At 50.7% G+C, this 21,106-nt stretch overlaps 1 protein-coding gene across 1 annotated transcript in view; it reads left to right on the top strand.

Moving 5' to 3' along the window:
* PPM1H (protein phosphatase, Mg2+/Mn2+ dependent 1H) overlaps window positions 1-21,106 on the top strand; it is a 255,422-nt gene that overhangs the window by 203,559 nt on the left and 30,757 nt on the right. The window contains exons 7-8 of the mRNA XM_055327916.1: window positions 6,384-6,447; window positions 9,239-9,346. Of these exons, the coding sequence (XP_055183891.1) occupies window positions 6,384-6,447; window positions 9,239-9,346 (172 nt within the window). The remainder of the gene's footprint in view (window positions 1-6,383; window positions 6,448-9,238; window positions 9,347-21,106) is intronic.

Raw genomic sequence — 21,106 nt, 5'->3', positions numbered from 1 at the left:
AGGTACTTTCAGACTGTGCTGTGCAAGCCCAGGGAGAGCTGAAGCACGGTGGCCAGGAGCAGTCCGAGAAGGCTGAGCGGGCCCAGGAGCCAGAGGGGAGGCCCAGGGGAGGGCGGCCCCAGGCAGAGGGCCCACCGAGGCCCCGTAAAGAGACGGCAAGGAAGCTACTAGCTTCGGGGACCCTAGTGGAGGGCGCCTGCGTGGCTCCGTCAGTTCAGCACCTGCCTTCAGCTTGGCTCACCATCCTAGCGTCTTGGAATCAAGTCCCACATTGGGTTCCCTGCTCAGCGGGGAGTCGGCTTCCCCCTCTACTCGTCCCCTCTGCTTGTGCTTTCTCATGCTCACTCTCAAATCAGTAATTTTTTTTAAATCTCTTTTAAAAATTCTTTTTTTTTAAAAAAGTGGAAAATAAAAGATGTCAGAGCAGCGTGCAAAGATCAGATCTCACAGGGCCTTATTGTTGGGGTCTATTTTCTATGGAAAGCCAACGGGGAATCTTTTTTTTTGGCCAACAGGGAATCTTAAGGTGAAGGGTGAGGATTGTGAATTAAAAGAGACATGGTGGTGGGAGATGGGCTAGCAGGCCGCCGCTCGGCCAGCCCGCAAACACAAGCAAACCTTTGTCTGGGAACAATGACAAAACTGACACCGAGATGAGAGGTGTTGTCCCAGAGGAGCCCTCGGAGGGACATCGGCGGGGCTGGCTGGGGCCTCGGGAGCGCCGGTGTCTAGCAGCCGCAAGGGCCGCACGCAGCCAGCCGGGGGGGGGGGGGGGGGGGGGCCGCACCTGCCCTGGGTGAGGTGGGTGAGCAGTGGCGGTAGGAGATCCAGAAAGTAGTTGGGGGAAATCAGAAAGCCCTTTGCTTTTGTTTTTTGGTTTTTTGTTTGTTTTTTAATTTATTTTTTATTGGAGTTCAATTTGCCAACATATAGCATAACACCCAGTACTCATCCCATCAAGTGCCCCCCTCGGTGCCCGTCACCCAGTCTTTGTTTTGTAAATCTGCGTAGGACAAGAAACCACAAGGGGGGATAGAGCCCCAGCCCAGGCGGCCTTCCTCAGTTTGCCCGCACCCTCAGATGCTTGCCAGCCCCGTTGCACCTTGGCACCTCCTTCATGCCCGGGATGCCGCGGGTGGCAAGATGAAAACCACTGTCCCCTGAGGACCTACGCGGGCCGGGGGTGAAGGGGAGCAACAGAGGAGACACACGGAAGGAAGGAAGGAAGGAAGGAAGGAAGGAAGGAAGGAAGGAAGGAAGGAAGGCACTTCCCGAGTTAGGGCAGGCAGGGAGCAGCAAAGGGGAGGAGGAAATGTCGGGGTGGGCCCCGATGTTAAAGTGCTTTCAGTGCTTGGCTTTTATTTAGAGGAGGCTGGGGAAACCTATGGGGGGGTTAGAGCAAGGTAATGACGCTCCCTGACATTTTAAAATAATTACTCTGGTTGCTCTGAGAATACAGATAAAGGACAAAACTGAGCAGGTTCCAGCACCTTTCCTGCCGTCCCCCTGGTCCCGGCACCGTCCGCTGTCACCTAGGTAGATGCGATGGAGAAGGCAGTGGCAGCCAAGGCAGGGGACCGAACATTCAACTCCTGTGGTTTCTGTCCCCTTAGAGGGTCAAGTGGGGGAGGAGGTCTGGGCTGCCAGCAAGAGGCAATTGGGAAGAGCTGTCCCAAGCGGAGGCTGCCTGGGGCATCTGTGTGGCCTGGACAACTTAGGGCTGCGGGACCCATGGGGACAGTGGCCAGAGGGCCCGGGGGAGGGGGGGCGGGGAGCTCCAAGGAGAGGCAGTCCTTGCAGCAAAGCCCGCGTGACCAGGGGCCTAGGGAGCCACAGGACGGTCATCAGGAAGTAGGTTGGGAGTTACCAGGCCCAGATTCCAGAAGCATCCCCCACACAAATCAAATTACTGAGGATAACGTTGGGGAGAAGAGGGGGAAGCCGGCTGCGAACCCAGGCCGCGGCCATCAGGGGGGTTGGGAGAGCACCGTGCGGGTGGGGAGTCGAGCCAGGGGGCAGGGTGGCCCTGGGCAGGGTAGCAAGCCTCCAGGAAGGGCAAGGGACGCACCTCGGCCTTGGGAGTTGGGGGGCTTGGAACACGCTAGCAGCTGCCGGGGTGTCAGGATTTCCGGGGCTGGTCCCCGGTAGAAGCAGCTGGTGTCCCCAGGCACCCAGGACGGTGACCGCCAGCACTGTCCACCCGGGGCAGCCGCCGGGGACCCGTGTGACGGGTGTCAGCCCAGGAGGGGCGCCCGCACTGCCATGCAGCCCCGGGGACCAGCCGAGCCTCGGCTCCTTGGCTTTGCAAAATCAACGTCGCGGTGGAAAACCCTTACTTTCCAAAAACCTGTTTGATGGAAACTTCTCCGCTTAATGAAACTGGTCTCTACTTGGGGAAAGCCCTTGAATCCAGCTCTCTTTAAGCCTCGATTTTTTTTTACCCCCCCAATCCTTCCATCAGTTGGCCTCATAAATATTCATTAAGGATTGACCCCAAATTAGAGTAATTCTGAAAAATCTTTCGTAAGCCTTTCGGTTTCACTTTCTTGTTACAAGTAATTCTCTGAATATGCTCTCTGGTCACGGTGTCGTGAAGACTAGGGAGGAATTGAGTTTTTGGAGTTTTTCAATTCAGTCAGGGTTTGTGAGCTCATGGGACCTGGTAGGAAGGCCTCGGTATTGTCTATAGTCATGCTCCCCAGTGCCCCCCGCCCCCCGGGGCTCGGGCATCGAACTGCCGTCCTTCCCTTGCGGCCCCGCGGCTGAGGAGGGCGGTGAGGCCCACAGCCTGACACGGGCTGTGATGCAGGATCAACAGCAGGCAGGCCTGCAAGTGGGTAGGAGCAGGGGAGGCAGGGCGCTGGGGGGCTCCAGCTGTGACCCCGGGTCCCAGGATCGAGTCCCACATCGGGCTCCCTGCATGGAGCCTGCTTCTCCCTCTGCCTGTGTCTCTGCCTCTCTCTCTGTGTGTGTCTCCCGTAAATAAATAAATCAAAATATTAAAAAAAAAAAAAAGGGCAGCCCCAGTGGCTCAGCCGTTTAGCACCTGCCTTCGGCCTAGGGTGTGATCCTGGGGTCCCAGGATCCAGTCCCACGTCGGGCTCCCTGCGTGGAGCCTGCTTCTCCCTCTGCCTGTGCCTCTGCCTCTCTCTCTCTATGTCTCTCATGAATAAATAAATAAATCTTAAAAAAAAAAAAAAAGAAAAGAAAAAAGAAAACAAAAACGGGAGGCCCCCAAGCTGCAAACCCATGCGTGAGAGGCCCACTGTCCTGGGGCGGGACCCTGTCGCGCTCTGCAGCCTCCTGCACCCGCAGGCCCGAGGACGCCCACCGGTGCCTACCTGCTCCCCGTGCCGTCCCCTTTTGTTCTTTTGCCCCCCCCCCCCAGAAAATTCCCTTCTGTCCTTTGCCAAAGACACTTGTTCTTCGTCCGGTGCCTGCTTTTCTCCCCGACGGGCAGGCAGACATGGCAGACCATCTGAAATGGTCTCATTTCAGATTTTTCAACCAGAGCGAGAAGCACCAGAGCCGAGCCCTGACGTCCCGTTGCTCCGGTGTGTTGCTTCAGGCCGCTCAGGTGTGTGTGATCCCGGGAGAGTGACCTGCCCTCTCTGAGCCTCAGTCTCCTCCGGTCAGGTGGGCCACCCGAGCGCCACTTTCCGACTCAGCAGCCCGCCCCACGTGCGGCCCGTGAGTAAGTCAGCGCTGTGGTGGTGCTTTGTGGGATTTTTTTTTTAACATACTTTTTTTTTTAAGATTTATTTATTTATTATTCATAGAGATAGAGAGAGAGGCAGAGACACAGGAGGAGGGAAAAGCAGGCTCCATGCAGGGAGCCCGACGTGGGACTCGATCCCGGGACTCCCGGATCACACCCTGGGCCCAAGGCAGGTGCTAAACCGCTGAGCCACCCAGGGATCCTCGTTTTTGTGGTTTTTTAAAAAATTTTATTGGAGTTCGATTTGCCAACATATAGCTTAACACCCAGTGCTCATCCCGCCAACTGCCCCCCAGTGCCCGTCACCCCACACTCTGCTCACCTTCCCTCCCACTATGCCATAGTGCTTTGAGGGAATTTATCCGGACTTGAGTCAAGCTACCAGTTCAAAGTCTTGAGGGCCTCATTCTGTCTCCGTGACGCCGGACCCCACGCGTGGCAGGAAGCCCCCGGCCTCTCTGTGATGCCTGGGCCCGGACGCCCAGGGGCCGAGGCCCGGGCTCGCATTTGCTCCGGGCCGTCCACCTTGCCGCTTGCCGGCACCGCCCGCGGGAGGCCGCTTCCCTGACTGAAGGCCAGCGACGGCAGGAGCAGAATAAGCCTTTTTCCAAAGTCGCCATTGTTAGTTTTCCTATTTTTGTTGTTTTCGAAGATGAAAAACTAGCAACTAAAGTACAAGAGCCTGCGCTGTGCCCATAGGTGACCAGGCCAAGGTGAGCGGGCATCTCTGAGAGGAGCTGTGGTGAGCGGCTTGGCGGGGCCGGGGGTCTGTGAGACGGGCCCGTCCCTGCCGAGCCCCGAGTAACTTCAGTCACCGATGCTGCAGCTTCTGCCTGCAGCCTCCCGTTTAATCCTGGACTCCTGTGGGGTCTTCAGAGCCCAGTCCCCCTCCAGCCACGTCTCCTGTCCCTGCTTCTTGGAGTCTGGCCATCCCCAAGCCCTGCTCCTGCCCACTGTTCTCAGGCTGTGTCCCCCCATCCATTGAGCCCCATAGTCGGTCACCTTGAGGGCTAAGCTAGTTGCCCAGTTGATTTTGATTGTTACACAGAGAGGCGGAGAAGCAGGCTCCATGCTGGGAGCCCGACGTAGAACTCGATCCCGGGTCCACAGGATCAGGCCCTGGGCCCAAGGCAGGCGCTAAACCCCTGGGCCACCCAGGCTGCCCCAGGACAGTTCTTTTCTGCGACTGGGATTCCTGGAGCACCTCGGGGCGCACGTGAGGGCGGTGCCAGCAGCTGGGCAAGCTCTCGGTGCGTGCCGGGCCTGAGCCACAGACCCCTGAGCTGAGCACGTTCACCAGGCCGCGCGGGTACGCCTCGGGTCTCCTCTCTGACAAATGAGGATCCTGAGGCCCAGGCAGGTTCACCCGGCCGCCCGGGGCCGAACACAGGCCCAGGCACATCCTGTGCCAAATCTTCACCAATCCCCTCTGGAGGGAACAGTTGACCTAAATAATTTCCCAGAAACTAAAGCTGGCCCTGCATTAGCTTTCGGGTTGAACTGTCTTTGAACCAGGTCACGTTCTTTCGTATACCAAGAGCTTCCGTCAACTTGATGGCAGGTTCATTTCCAAGGTGCCTCCGTGTATCACTGGGATTGGAAGCCCGTTACACAAATTAGTTTTCTCCATGTGCTCAGTGGACATTATTTTAGAGAAGCACCTCGTTTTGAGCACCCCACCTAGTAGAAGCTACCCCAGGTTCTACTTGGTGCCCCTAATACTCATTGGAGGTGGTGCTGGCCCCATCCTGCAGAGAGGGGAGCTCTGTGCCAAGGTTTGGGTATCTATCGATCGTTAGTGATCAGCATGACTACGTGAGCGCTTCCTAAGTGCCAGGCTCCGTGCCAAGTGCTTTACATCCTATGTGGCTCTCCTCATTTTACAGATGGGGAAACTGAGACCAGACAAGGTGGAGCTGCTTGCGCAGGGGTGGTACACTTAGCCATCAAGTGCCCTGTTCCTTTGCTGCTTGTTTTTTAACTTCTCATGAGCAGAACTGCTGGACGTGGACTTCATTTCCTCCCTAGGGTTAGCCCGGGCTTAGCCGGGCCAGCCTCTGCTGTGGGTAGTGGCACCTGGGCAGCCACGTCCAGGATCAGCCACCGAAGCATAAACCGGCTTTTCCTCCCATGTGTGTCGCAGGGCCACTGAATAGCTGTTGCGAAACAAAGAACTTTCTGCCAACCTTGAATATCACAGCGAGGTCAAACTGGCTCCAAGGGCTCCTTCTCCAGCCATCGCAGCATGAGGCTGCTTGGGGGTAAACAACCCCCGAAGGGCAGGCCTGGCTCGCAGAGCCCTTTCACGCCCCATCCATCTTGGCCTTGGATCAATGGCAAGACCCTTGTCACTGCTGCCGGGGCACTTCCTGGGGCTCAGGACAACACCCCACCGCCCCCCTTCCTGCTCCTTATGATCAGACTGCCTTATTCTGTCCCTCTGCTAGCGAGCACAGGGTTGACGGTTCCTGGCTTGTTGTTTTGCGTACACCCACGCGATTCTGAAGGAAGAGCACCTCGGGGAACAGAGAGGGTGGCAGCGCGCTGCGTGACGGAGCGTCCGGGACCGTGGAGCACCCAGCCGCCAGTGTCAGGGCAGTGGGGTGCTAAGTGAGGGCAAACCTTTTTCTTTTTGTTTTTTTAAATGTTGTCTATCCCCCTACAGGGCATACAAAACCATCGAGGATGATGACTTGAAGTTTCCCCTCATATACGGAGAAGGCAAGAAGGTAGGCATGGGCCCCCCCCCTCCCCGGGACCGAGGGCACGAGGCCCCCCTCCCGCAGCCTTGACAGCTGCAAGAATGAATATCACCTTCCTTCCTCCTGCCTCCACTGAGGGGCCGTGGCGGGCGGGGGGGGGGGCGGCGAGTGCTGAGCCCTAGGGTTGCAGGTGGGGTTTGTGCAAATGACATGCCGCGTCCGGAGTCCAGAGCTGAGTGTGACCACAGGCCCGGGCATCACGTCCCCGTGTTGGCCACGATAAGCCACGAGGCTGCTATTCGCGTCGGCCAGTGGCCGAGGCTCTGAGGCTGCGAGGTGACCTGCATGCACGTGTGTGAGCGGGCACACAGGCCACGATTTGGGCTCAGTAGCCGTGATTGCCGTGCAAGGGGCCGTTCCGCGTGGGGAAATGAAACCTGAGCGTCCGATTCCCGTAGGGATCATTTTTCAAATGACTTTTGCCCGGGTTCTTGGAAACCTCCCCATCCCGCCAGGAAGGGACATTGGGCCCACCGTCGGTGTCGGGGATGATGTGGCAACGCGCACCCTCAGCCCGGTGACCTGGGCCTGCCGCTCTAGCCCCTGTGGGGCCGAGATCTCAGGACCACCCAGTGAGTCCCAGTAAGCCCAGAGCCACCTCCTGTGATCTTTGTACCCCTAGCACCTGCCTGCCGGTACGTGGCCCACACGGGCCCCCAGTAAATGCGGAAGTATTACACGGACTTCTCGGCGGTGTCTAGTGTGCTTCCCCCGTGCCCGAGGGAGAGGGACTGATGGCCCTTAGAGGACGATCGGAGTAGGCCTGAAGGGCGCCAGGCCTTGCCCAGTGCAGCCCATGTCCGTGTCACGGGCACATCACGTTCCTCCAGCATTTCAGATGACTAGGGCTTGACGGTCCGTGACGGGCAGCTGGCGACTTGTGTCACCGGACCTGAGGGCCTAGTTAAAAGCCACCGTGGCTCCAGGCTGTTCCAGGCTTGCTCTGTGGTACAGCAGCACAAGATCCCCCGTCGGGGGATCCGGGATTTCTCGAGAAATGTTTACAGCCACCACACGGTCGGTTCTGTCTCGATCCGTTCCAGGGGTGTTCTCTCTCCTGTCTGCACACACCTACCCAGAAGTTTCCTAAGACTTCCACAGCCGTAACTTCTCATTCTATTCCTGCCAATGCTCTTCAGGATTTGTGTGGGTAACACCTACATACTTTGTAAACAAGTTCAGTAACTAGCAGAAACATCAGATTTCTTTGGACTAGAACGCCCACCTGTGCTTTTCCAGCCAGAGAAGCTGCCACTGCAGTGGGGAGAGCAGAAGGGCCGCAGGGGAGTCAGAATTTTCGCGTCTAGAGTTGAACACTTGCTCGCTCGTAGGAGCCGCCGCCACTCCCCAGCACAGCCCCCAGCTGCAGCCCGCCTGACCAGGGGTCTCCAGGCTTCACGTCACCTGCCTGCCTCTCACCCCCTTTGACACTTGCCTTTAAAAAAAAAAAAAAAAAACTTTCAATGGTTTCATTTCTGCTTGAATGCACACCTGCCCGTCTTCTCCAAAACGATGCAAACGAGCTCCAAAATCCATAGCCTTTTTTGGGAAAGCAGGATAACGTTTTGGGTTGTAACGTTTTTTAGCATTTGTAAGTTACTCTTATGACCCAAAGAATAGAGTGAGGCTTCAGGCCAGGGTCTTGGCACCGTGACACTACCCTGGATACCTTGCAGACGATCCGGGGGGTGGGCCATTGGGCTCCATTCCACCCAGAAGGACTTCCATGCCATCCCTCTGAGCTTACCTGTCTCAGTGCCACCCATCCTTTTGCATAAACGTATGGTGGCACCACCTCCAGGAAACTTTCTCAGCAGAGTTTTTACCTCCTCTGATCTCCTGTAGCCCATGGCTGTTGTGCCTTTCAGCACTTGGCCACGTGTTACATATCATCGGTGAGACTCGCACCTCTTATCTCCCCTCACAAGTTCCTTTATATCAGGGACAAGTCCTGGGGCGTTTGCCCCCCCCACAGCATGTTTCTGCGCACAGTAGGTGCTCAGGGAATGTTTGGGTGAGTCAGATCGCAGTGGATATTTAGGAGATAGTTAGGCTGACTGGTTAGGCATCAGTATAATAGTACAATTTCCTTGATTTCGTTAAAGCATCAGGAAAACTAAATTGTTTAGAGAAAGCACAGGCGGTGAGGTCTCTGTGTAGTTATAACAAAGTGACATTTTGTTCCTTTCCCCCCAGAGGGAAGTTGTGGGGATGTTAGCAGGCCGGGCTGCAGAGCTGCAAAGGGTATCTTTTCTGTGGCCATGAAGTATATACTCCGTGAGCTCTGGGAGGGTGGGAGCTGCCCCTCCCTTTTTTACATATTTTACTAGAGCCTCTCAGGGACGAGCTGATGTGGGGTGGGTGGGTGGATCACAGACGGACAGTCGGATGGGTGATGGGTGTGTTGGATTTGATTTGAACCGATTGCAGTAGCTGTAGACACGATACATGTGTTGGATTTGGTTTCCTGGTTACCCTTCCTTCCAGTCTCTACAAAAGAAAGCGGAGAAGAGACAGCAGCAAGCCGTTGAACTTAGGGTAACTGGTAGAAAACCCGCTCCCTTAAGTACATAAGTGATCTCAGTGAGTCCTTCCTTGGAAGCGGCTGCCCATGTGAGTTAGTAGCAAGGGGCATGGAGAGGCACAGAAGGAATTAGAAAATAAATGCTTCCTCTTAGCCTGTGGCAGCCACGTTGTGACGGGAAGGCTTCCTCTGTATGTGTGAGTGTTTCTGATGGCCCTCTGCTTATGCTCCTAGGCCCGGGTGATGGCAACTATTGGAGTGACCAGGGGACTTGGGGACCATGATCTGAAGGTGCACGACTCCAACATCTACATAAAACCATTCCTGTCTTCAGCGCCAGAGGTACCACGTGAGGTTTTTGTTTCTGTTTTGTGCAATGATATATTTTTGCATTGTTCCTCCCGTGACTCGCGCCCCATAACCTGGCAGTAGCCAACTTGGGTCACATGTACGTCTATGGGGTTTCTTTCTCCCACTGTGTTCATTCTCACTTTGACTCTCCTGGTTCCTACTGTCCCCACTCCCTCCCCCAGATAGATGCAGAGGCCCCTGGCGTGTCCCCCCGCCGCCCCGTCCGTCCCACATCCATCCTACATTGTGTCATCGGGTAGGTGTTCCCAAACAGGTACTGACTCCTCTTGGCTCAGAAACCACAGCCTGTGGCTATGAGAACAACGCCCAGACTCCTTCAGTTGGCATTTAAGGCTTGTTAGAATTTGGTCAGACTTTCTAGACCAAAAGTTTGGCCACTGTTCCCCCCAAGCAGGCCAGGAAGAACTTGCTGTGGCCTTCCTGTGCCTGACCTTGAGTTTCCCATAGCTCCTGACCACAATGCCTCTCCTCCCCGGCCCCAAACATCCAGATTGTCAGTCTTTTCCCCTCTAGGGTTAATCTCACACGCTTCTCCTATGGAGACTTCCCTTCCCCACCAGAAGTAGCCTCTGTCTCTCCACAGATCCTCAGGTCTGTAAAATCCATCCCACTTTCTGTCTCATCATGCGGTTGTTGGTGTAGATGCCTTATCCCCTCTCGCACCCTAATCGCCTGTATAACTCATAGCCTTCAGCTGGTATTGAGAGAAGTTAACTAGAAAGACAAATCCTGATTTTTGGTTGAAAAAAATGTTTTTCCTCACCTACAACTGATTGTCAGAAAAAAAAAAAAACCAACAACACACTTTTCTGATGACACGGGAAACAATGTCCAGTTCTACTTCAGGGCGTATCTTTATTTTTTATTTATTTATTTTTTTAGAATATTTTATTTATTCATGAGAGACACGGGGAGGGGGTGGGCAGAGACACAGGCAGAGGGAGAAGCAGGCTCCATGCAGGGAGCCTGACATGGGACTCGATCCTGGGTCTCCAGGATCACACCCTGGGCTGCAGGCTGTGCTAAACCGCTGGGCCACCGGGGCTGCCCCAGGGCGTATCTTTAGAAAACGTTTTGCTTCTAAGTCGTAGAGGAATCTAAGTCATGGTGGGTTATGGGTATATTTTCTTTGATGTTAACGAGGAGGCTGGGCGTGGGTGGCAGCTAGTGTTGGCGATCCCCCCAGTGTGCCAGGGCTGGGCCTCTGCGTCGCTGACTTTTCCTTCGTGGCTGCAAGGTGGTGGCAGGTGCGCTAGGCATCGCATTTCCAGCAGAGGTGGGAAGGAAGAGGCGGGCAGCCTGTCCAGCCCAGCAGCTACTCACTTGCGTCTCACTGGCCAGAACTGTGTCACATGACCTCCGCTGGCTGCGTGCCACAGGGGTTGAGGGAGAGAGCTTGACCTTTCCCTAGTTTGACGCCAGAGGGGAGCCAGGGACGGTGAGTCAGGAACCCATGGTGTTTGCATTCTGTGTAATTACCTTTTAAAGCAATGTCTTGCCCTGGAAATGCCCACAGCGTTTAAATAGAACTCCATGGGCAGGCCCTTCCCAAGGATAGATGCTGTTTTATCAAAGGCTCTTTTTGTTGGAGGGAACCCTGGCCCATTCAGGCTAACTCAAAGGAGGAGGTGTTTGCCGTAATCATCTTAGAAGAGGTATTCGTGGTGTGTGCAGGAGGCCCCCTGAACAGCCAGGTGCTGTGGCATCAAGGCCCCCCAGAGAGCCTCAGCAGTGGGGGTCTGTTCCGTTCATGAAGTTGTTGTGCCCAGACATGTTCCCTACGTGTCTGCTACCCATCAGCCCAGTCTCACTCCCCCGATTCCAAGTTACCGGAGAGGAAGCTCATTCCTCCAGCTCGCTCTTTATACTAGGCCACAAGTGACTTCCCAGCCCATAAACTGCCCCTTCAGCTTGTCCACTCCAGAGCCATCGAGGGGCCCACACAGCCTCCTAGGCCCACCCCATCGGCAGGCCGGTGAGCAGGGTGGGCGATTCTTTAGGGTCTTTATTGCTGAGGCAGGCATTTAAAATGCACGTGGCCAGGATCCCTGGGTGGCTCAGCGGTTTAGCACCTGCCTTTGGCCCAGGGCGTGATCCTGGAGTCCCAGGATCGAGTCCCGCGTCGGGCTCCCGGCATGGAGCCTGCTTCTCCCTCTGCCTGTGTCTCTGCCTCTCTCTGTCTAAAATAAATAAATAAATAAATAAATAAATAAATAAATAAATAAATAATAAATAAATAAATAAATAACAAACAATAAATAAATAATAAATCCCTCTGCCTGTGTCTCTGCCTCTCTCTAAAATAAATAAATAAATAAATAAATAAATAAATAAATAAATAAATAAATAAATAAATAAATAAATTTAAAAAAAAATACACGTGGCCACAACAGGTTGGGAAATCACAGAGGCAGAAAACTCTAGTAAATATAAGGCCTGGAGGACACACACATTTTCTGATATTACCCAGAATTTCAAATGAGATCAGCTGGGTGGAAATAATAATTAACCATTCGTCAGGTGGCTGTGGATGTCTCTCTTTGAGCCCTCACAGCAGTTCTGCATGATGGGGGCCAGGACTACATACGGTGTCCCAGGTGCCCCAGAAGCTTGTGGATCCCTGATCCCCTCTATTCAGGGAATCCACGAATTAGTGCTGAAACTACTCTTGGCCAGAGGAAAGCAGTAAGTCCTAGACCCAAGGACTCTGTATTTTCCCCCTTGAGAGAGAGGCATTTATCAGACATTAAATGGTGCCATAGTCTTTCTACTTGCAAAAGGAACAGATGAAGTGTGACTCATGTCCTTAGGGGGGTTGGGAGGGGGGGCTCAGCACTAATTAAACACTTTGCTTCTTAAAGTGTTCCTTCTTCCTTCTCGTCCCTTCCGCATTACACCTATTTTTTTCTATATAAAGCGAGAATAAGTGTGGTTTGGTTTGAAGGAGAATGATTTCTATACAATTCGATTATAGATCTTCTGATTGCTCTATTAGCATGGTTCCAAAGAAAAGGCTCTCCTTGGGTGTGCATGGGAGATTCCCTGAGAACAGATGAGAGAGCCCAGTGGGATGATCAGAAGCCTTACGTCACCTCTCTAGAGTGATGCTGGTTTACAGGGAATTGGGTTGGTTAGTGCAGCATTGGTGAGGGATTGGACAGGGTGTTTGTTTGTTTTTTTTAAGATTTTATTTATTTATTCATGGAGACGCAGAGAAAGAGAGAGGCAGAGAGAGAGAAGCAGGCTCCATGCAGGAAGCCAGACATGGGACTCGATCTCGGGTCTCCAGGATCACAACCTGGACTGAAGGCGGCGCTAAACCGCTGAGCCACCCGGGCTGCCCTGGACAGGGTGTTTAAAAGGGAACTGGCCACCTCTGGTAAGATGTAAGCACTCTTAGAAAAGATGTAGAGTTCAATAAAGTGTAGCTTTTTTTAGTATATGTGCTGCCAAAGCGAGCACAATAAAGTGTAGTTTTTATAATAACAAGTGACATTTATCAACTGCTTAGTCTGGGCCAGACAACTTACTGTGTCCTTTATACTCAGTTTCTCCTCACAACTCTAGGAGGTACATATGCCTATTATACCCATTTTGCAGATTAGGAAACTGAGATGCAAAGAAGTGAAATAACTCCCCCCAGGGTTGTACAGTTATGAAATAACAAGATGGTACTCCTACCCGAGCCTGTCTAATTTGATCCGGGTCTGTCAGGGAGAAAAGCTGAGTTCAAAGAAATTTCTCTAGACGGTATCTAAGGGACCCTCTGAATACAGGTTCACAGTGGCTCTGAAGAGGATCTTTGTCCTGGGACCTCAGTGGCTCACATTTCTCAGGGAAATACCGCTAACCTCAGACTACAGTTGTAAAAGAAAAATGATGGCGTAGTAGAAAAAGTAATTGGGAAAGACAGTAATAGGCTTCAGTGTGTGCCAACCTCGGCCAGACAGAGTTGTGCAAAATAAGATTGTGCACATATAATTTAGCGTAATGGGTATGTAGCGTAGATCCCAAGATTCCTTTGCACGAGATTAAAATTGTTGTACATTTTAAATGCTTCCAGATGGAGAGGGCTTAGCCAGAACCAGGAAAGGGGGAGGGAGGTTGGAGAGAAGAGGAGGAGAAGCTGGAGTTGGCCACCATGGAGGGCTATGGAAGAAAGACCGGCACAGGGGGACCCCCTCGTCCCCAACCTCAGAGTAAAGACTCCTCTTCCTTGGGTGGTGGTAATAAAGGCAGACACCAGAGACATGGCTGGTGGGCTTCTTGGGGGGAGCTCAGGAAGCCAGGTGCGTTTATCTAAACCATCCTTTCCTGCCTGCATCCCCTCACCTCCCACCCCACGCCTACCCTGGCTTTCCAACTGTGACTTCCTAAGAACATTCCCCTGCTCTGCTTCATCTTTGCCAAGCATGGATCTTTATTTCACATTTGGGTTCTAAATTTCAAATCCAGCTCAGTCTGGTAATTTTAATAGGGAGAAAATGAGACTTAGTTCTAAGAAAAAAAAGGCTCCAAAATCTTCTTGGAAATCAGCATTGTTCCCTTCATCATTATAGCTCCTAATTCGATTTGATGAGCTAAATAAAAATAAGACAAAAACATGTGTATCAAATTTACGTAAAAAATGCTCAGGGGTTTAAAAATTAGAGAAGGGTTTCTAGCCAAACACATTTTCGGTTTCGCTGAACACAAGGCGCTGGAAAAATCTCGAGTTTGCCAAACCCAAAGAGCAGCCGCCAGGTTTGCTGAGCCTCCTTCCTATCTTCCAAGGTCTAAGGCAGGGATTTCTGGCCAAGAACTGAATTCCACAAGAGGCCCCTGCCAACCAAGCGTTGGCCTGCCCATCGAATGTGGAGGCGTTTGGACTCTCATCTGGTCCACAGCACCATGTTTTCCCCATGTCACAGGGTAGGATGCGGCCTCTCCCCACATAAGAGCAAGAGCCTCAGCCGGGTCTCCCATCTTCTTGCTTGGTGAAGCTCATCAACCTCCCCCCTTCTTCTGCTGTCCTGCAGGAGTTCAAGTAAAGAAGGAAAGGATCGGGGAACTCAGGCCCTGAGGCCCAGACTCTCCCCCTCTTCTCTTCCAGCATTTCTTCTCCCCGCCCCAATGCAGCACATTTCCTGGCACAGGTCTGCAGCCTAACCCTCCAGATGTTCTGTTCTCTGCTCCATACCCCTTTCCAACCCATAACCCCCCCCCCCCCCCCCGCCAGAGCTAGGACTCCTCTTAATGTTCCTGGCTTTCCAGCCCATACTCCAAAACCGCCTTTAGCCCCCTTTCGGGCCCTTGGGAGAATGGGGTCTTCTTCTTTCTTGCAAAGCCAGCCCCTCCCTCGACTCTGCAGCCCCTCCTGCCCCTGCCAGACTGGGCCACAAGGAGCCCCCGTGTTCTCTCAGATTCATTGTTCCTTTCCTTGGTGTTCAAGATTCCTATTAGCTATTTTTTTTTTTTTTTTTTTGGTCACATCAGCTGACTCATTTAGCTCATTCTCGCCTTTCTTCATCTCTTTTTTCTTTGATCTGAAACCGCCTTCTCTAAGAGAAGGAAGACCTTAGACTCTAGTATCTCAATGCCCCTGTGACCTGCACTACGTTAGCCTGCCTTTCCCTTCCCTCGGGTGAGGCAAAAAGGCCTCTGTTCACAAGGTGCTAGGAAAAGCAAGTGAGAACACATCTGGGAACTGTCTGGCATAAGGTCTGGTACGTGGTCAGAAGTGGTCAGGAAATGCTAGTCTTCCTTCCCCATCAGCTTCTGGAAGGCTTTACACTTGGGGCTTCCAGTATTCATTGCCATATGAAAAGAGAATGACTCTTTTATTTGGGCCTCCTCATTGTGTCCCCTGAAAACATGAACATTATTTAAGATCTCTTAGTTGATATCTTAACATTTAAAGTCTCCTTATTCTTGGTAGCTTTTCCTACCCCAAGCCAAAGTCCCATTTTGGGGAGGGCATGTTTTATTGTACTGCATACTTTCTGCAGTCTGAACAATTCATTAAAAAAAAAATCGATGCATAACAACATGGGAAAACTGTGTTATATTAAGTGAAACAATATGATTGTGTATACAAAGAGGACAATCATAAGTTAGTAAAAAGGTAATGCACGTGTATACAAATATACTGTGAAGGAAATTTAATAAAATGGAAGCAGTATCTCTGGATGGTAGAGAAGGAAAATTAAAAAAAGATTTTTTTTTTAACTTCCCTAGACCCCTCAAAAATACCTTAGGAGGTGGTTTGATATAGTACTTAGAAACTCAGATCAGTGTCTTGACTTCAAGCTCCATCTTCACTTACTAGCAGGGTGACCTTGAGAAAGTTACTTTCCCTAAATCTCAGCTTCCCCCTCAATAGAAAGAGGACAATAGGGTTGTTACACTCGGGAACTTAATAGAACAAACTAAATTACATATATCAAGTACTTAGCCAGAACCTGGCGTAATAAATATTTGCTCCTAGCGCCTGTTCCAATTCCATCAAGACCACAAGATTTCATTGGCTCTTTACATAGAAATCATGAGTCCAATCACGTTTACTGAGCCAAAAACTAGGGAACGTGTCCTCAAAAGAATTAGAATTTTTGGGCAAGTTGGAATGTGTGACTAGCAGAGGAATAATCAGCCATAAACCCCATAATTCCTGCTTCCTAAGAGGCCAGGGGAATTCCAAGAAGGGAGGGAGAACGATACCATGTGAAGTAGGAGGACAAGATAAGTAGGACAAGAAAAAAGAAGGAAGCAGGAGTGAGTCTGCTGTGAAGTAGAATTTGCCTTATGGGGTCACTGAGTTTGGAAGATGAGCTTGAAGGGCTATTAGCTGTCATAAAGCTAATTACTGTGGAGGGCCTTGAACCAGACCCAAGGCAGTAGGTAAGCTCTTTAGCAAGGGGGGTAGCATGATAAATGTTGTTGGGGTGGAAGCCTGGAAAGCACATAGATGGCGGGTGGAGGGGTGGGGAGAAGCAGGCGGGGAGGCGGTTGTAGAACTGAAACTATGGCAGCGACTGGGAAAACAAAAACAAGGCCCATCTGAGAGACGCTTCAAAAAATGTAACAAGACCCAAAGGCAGACTAGATTCAGGGGATAAAGTGCAGTGAAACTTTCTAAAAATTAAAACTACACCACTTTCTAGCCTAGGAAAAGGAAAGGGTGTTGCTCGTTGGGATCTGAAGAAGAAAACTAACTGTGCACCTTTTTCCCTCAGAGTTTTCTGAAAGAATTAAAAACATAGACCACAGGTGCCTGGGATGAAAACAGCATGAGAGCTGGCACCAAGTGAGGCTAGAGATTTTAGTTCGGATTTAAGACCAAGGGGGCCTTCTTATTCTTCTGCTCCACCCAAATTAAATGTATGCCCAGGAGAGCCGTGGGCTCTGTTCTCTCCACCCCACAGGAAGTGGTCTTCCTGATATTTACCCGCTGGAGGACAGGAGCAGAGGGAACCAGCACGGCCCGTGGACAGAGAGAAGCCAAGGAGAAGACTCCAGGGGGCTCAGGGTCCCATCCCATCTCCCCATCCACGGGGCGTGAGGTGCCTGGACGTGACATATCCCAGTGCCTTGTGCCTCTCTGGACTGTGAAACAAACCACCTCAGAGCTTAGAGTCTCGACAGAACAGTGTATTATCTGTATCGAGATGTCACCTTTCCTGGTTCCATGAGTGGGCTGGGCTCAGCTGGGTGGTTATCTCTGGGAGTCTCTCACGACACACTTGGATGTCAGCTGGGGCTGGAGTCATCTGAAGACTAGATGGGCAGGTAGTCCAGAATGGCTCACCCTCAGAGCTGACAGTTGTGACATCGGCCATCAGCTAAGAGACCAGCTGAGGCAGCTACACGTAGCCTCTCCATGAGGTTTTGGCTTTTCATACCCTGGCAGCTGGATTCAGAGAAAAAACATCTCAAGAGCCAGTGGTTCAAGAGTGCCAAGCGGAAGCTCTAAGGCCTTTTAGGACCTAACCTCAGAGACCCCGGGTGGCTCAGTTGGTTAAGCATCTGACCCTTGATTTCAGCTCAGGATGTGGTCTCGGAGGTGGAGACACCAAGCCCTGAGTTGGGCTCCACGCTCAACAGGGAGTCTGCCTGAGATTCTCTCATTGGTGTCTGTGTGTGTATTCATAATTATTTCTGTATTCTTTTTTTGTAAAGACAGCTGCTGGAATTGTGTACATTTCAGGCCTCACAAACTCTGGATACCCCTACAAAAGAAAAGTGATGAGTTCTGTCCAAGGATACTTGATACTCTAGAACAGTTGTATTTGGCAGTTTTCTTTTTCTAGTTTTATTGAAATACAGTTGACACGTAACATCGTATATACATTTGAGGTATACAGTGTGTTGATCTGATACCCTGTGTATATTGCAAAATGACTACCACCCTCGCTGTATCACACCATACAATTTCTGCTTCTGTTTTGTGGTGAGAACACTTAAGCTTTTACCCTCTGGGCACTTTCTAAGTATCTAATACAGTATTCTATATAGATGTGTGTATATTTTATATGTATTTTACAGCATCTACAGATTATATATAACCATGCTGCACTTTAGATCCCTAGTCTTATAACTGGAAGTCTGTGCCCTTCAACCAACATCTCGTGCATCTTTCTTTTCTGTTGGGGTGATGTATTCTTGGAGGCTGTATGCTCCCCTTTCACCACTACCATCACCACCACTTTGAAAATGGGGGAGGAGGGGAGCGGGGAATCACATTAATAGTGTGGAGAAGCTGCTTTTATGTGACCGTGGTGCCATCTGACCCCACATCTAGGAAAGATTTCGTGACTTAGCTTATCCTCCATCTGCATCTCTAACTCTCTGGGCTAACTGTAAAAATCACTTGTATGCATATGCGTGACATTTTCTTGGCTTGTTTCCACTGGGAAGTGACTTGGGAGGTAACGAGCTATTTGAATAAAGCCAGAATTTGACATCTACTTGACACCAAAAAAATTTCGCCTGGCAACTCATAAAATATATGGTCACACAAAGGAGCCAACCTCTATATTGTGTCAAATATTTCTTCTCATTGGAATAATTTCCCTCTGATCCCCTTCTGAAAAATAAGAATTTCACTTGAACATTTCAGTTAAACATGCAGTACCTTTTTTTTTTTTTGCATTAATTTATTGTATTACACACAGAAGAATAGCTTGAGAAGTTTGTTTGAAAATGCAAATCCCGGGGCACCTGGCTGGCTCAGTTGGTAGAGCATGAAACTCTTGATCCTCAGGGTCATGAGTGCGAGCTCTATGTTGGCCGTAGAGTTTATCTTAAAAACTAAAAATAAAAACAGACTTTATTATATATAAAGAAAATGAATGCTTGTGACCTCACTGACATAAAATGATGTCCACACCTCAGTGGCCACTAAACCATTCAACAGATGATAGGCAAGCATGGCATCATCAGCTATAATATTTGAAGACCAATCTTTTTTGTAAGAAAGGGAAGGAGAGTGAGGGGTAGGGGCAAAGGCAGAGGGAGAGAGAATCTTAAGATTAGCACAGAGCCCAACATGGGGCTCAATCTCACAACCCTGAGATGGTGACCTGAGCCAAAATCAAGCATTGGACACTTAACTGAGCCACCCAGGCATCCCTGAAGACCAGTCTTTAACGTCTATTTATATTTGGTTTATTACTTGAGAGTTCTTGGACCATGTGTGATGAGACTGGTATTTGAATAAAATAACATTTTTTAAAAATGCAAATCCCTGGAATCCACTTCCTGAAAATCTAAAGCACTAGGTCTAGTGCAGGTCCTAGGAGTTTTCACAATTTTAGACAATTCTGTAGCAGAGAATCCAAAGACCAGTCTTTGAGAGGCACCTGACTGGCTCAGTCAGTAGAGCTCGTGACTCCTAATCTTGCGGTTTTAAATTTGAGCCCTATGTCGGGTGTAGAGATTACTTAAAAATAGAATCTCAAAAAAATCCCCATAAATTTTTTTTTAAGATTTTATTTATTTATTCATGAGAGACACACACACAGAGAGAGAGAGAGAGAGGCAGGCTCCATGCAAGGAGCCTGATGTGGGACTCGATCCCAGGCCTCCAGGATCACATCCTGAGCTGCAGACAGCACTAAACCGCTGCGCCACCGGGGCTGCCCAAAATATCCCCATAAATCTAAGACCACTCTTGGAATAATACTGCCACAAGCCATTCCTCGCTGTGCTTCAGGAACTTCAATTCTTCATCCTAACATGGGTTTGTTCTCCATCCGTGTTCTAGTCCCAGACTGCACGATTCATTCTCACCGTGCACGTGGCTAGTGCCAGACTGGTAGGTGAGGGCCACCACACACCTCATTCTCCACTTGAGCACCAGTCTGCTGAGACCTGGGCTCCTTGCTTCAGAGTCACTGCAAGCCGTGGGATTGACTTTGCCGCCCGGCAGGGGCCCCACAGCATACCAGGCACGGTTGGGTCTTCTCTCCTAAGGCAAGATGCATAGTAACTTGCTCTCTTGCTCACTTGAGATCCTGCCATTGTGATAAAAAGGTCCTGTGAAGTAGTAACACGCTCGGGTTACGTGGTTATGTTAAGTCCCAATGGCCAGAAACAGCAACTACACAAGGAATAGCGGTCATTTCATTATTTATTCATCAGGTGATGACACAAGTTATCCTCTCAGCCAGGACGTTTTTAAGAGTCAGTATGGACACAGTAATTATGCTGGGAAAACAGCACAATCCAAGACTGTCTCATGCACATGGGGACGTGTGGTCACTCTGTGCCTCCTCCCTGGATTCGACATGACCCGGTCCACCTACACTGCACCCACAGTCTTTCACTCACAGGCTGGGGTTGCCTCTGACTTTATAAGTGGGCATGTTAATGAATACAGACATATTCCTCAAAGCATTGAGAAGCTAGATTCAAGCCCATTGATTCACTGGTTCATTCAATGAGCCTTTGATCCAGTGGTGCCCAAGCCAGTGGAAGCCCAAAGGAAGGAGTCGATCATGGGAGTAGCCCAGCACGTAAAGGAAATTCCTTCCAATGGCCTATTGCCTCACTGAGCTGCAAAGAATTGGCCTCAAGAGGAGAAAATGGAAGCCGTACACTCTACTGGCCTGTCTACTGGCCTGGCACCGGGTGCAGCTTCAGGCTCCCTACCTAGTATTTTAGCTGGTGTAGAAACATTTTAGCTATTAAGTTGTATCCACCCTCCAAAGTCAAGTGTTTACTTTATCCGAAGGCAAAAGAGAAAGCAAACCCACAAGAATATCTGTGGTATATTTCAAATATAAAATTATACCCGCAGCCCAAACAGCCGGCTCCTTTTGGGAAGCATGTGTAGCCAGCGTATTTTTAATACTTAAATGTCCCTTGATGTGTTCACAGTCAGATGCCCTGAGATCATGTGGCCAGTCACATGCAGCCCTAACTCATCCTGTGATGGGAGGGTCCGAGAACAGTGGTGCCATAAGCATCCCCAGTGGCCACCAAATCCTAACCTTTCATTTCGTTAGGGAGACACTGAAGATATGAAAGACCGTGCCTCATCGCTCACCATTCCCCAGTGAAAATCCAGTACTGTAGCCAAACCAAACTATATAAAGCCACCCAAGCACACCAGCCCCCTTAAGCTCCCCAGGCTTTGGTCCCTGCCGTTCCCACCATGTGTAAGGCATATGATCCGGCTCCTTCTTTCAGACACTCCATGTGATGAATCACTACTTCTTTGCACATTCCCAGCAAGTAGTCAGTAGACTCTGA

Source organism: Nyctereutes procyonoides, unplaced genomic scaffold, assembly GCF_905146905.1.
Source record: "Nyctereutes procyonoides isolate TBG_1078 unplaced genomic scaffold, NYPRO_anot_genome, whole genome shotgun sequence".
In the NCBI taxonomy this organism is placed as follows: domain Eukaryota; kingdom Metazoa; phylum Chordata; class Mammalia; order Carnivora; family Canidae; genus Nyctereutes; species Nyctereutes procyonoides.
This window is presented reverse-complemented; position numbering and strand designations above follow the sequence as displayed.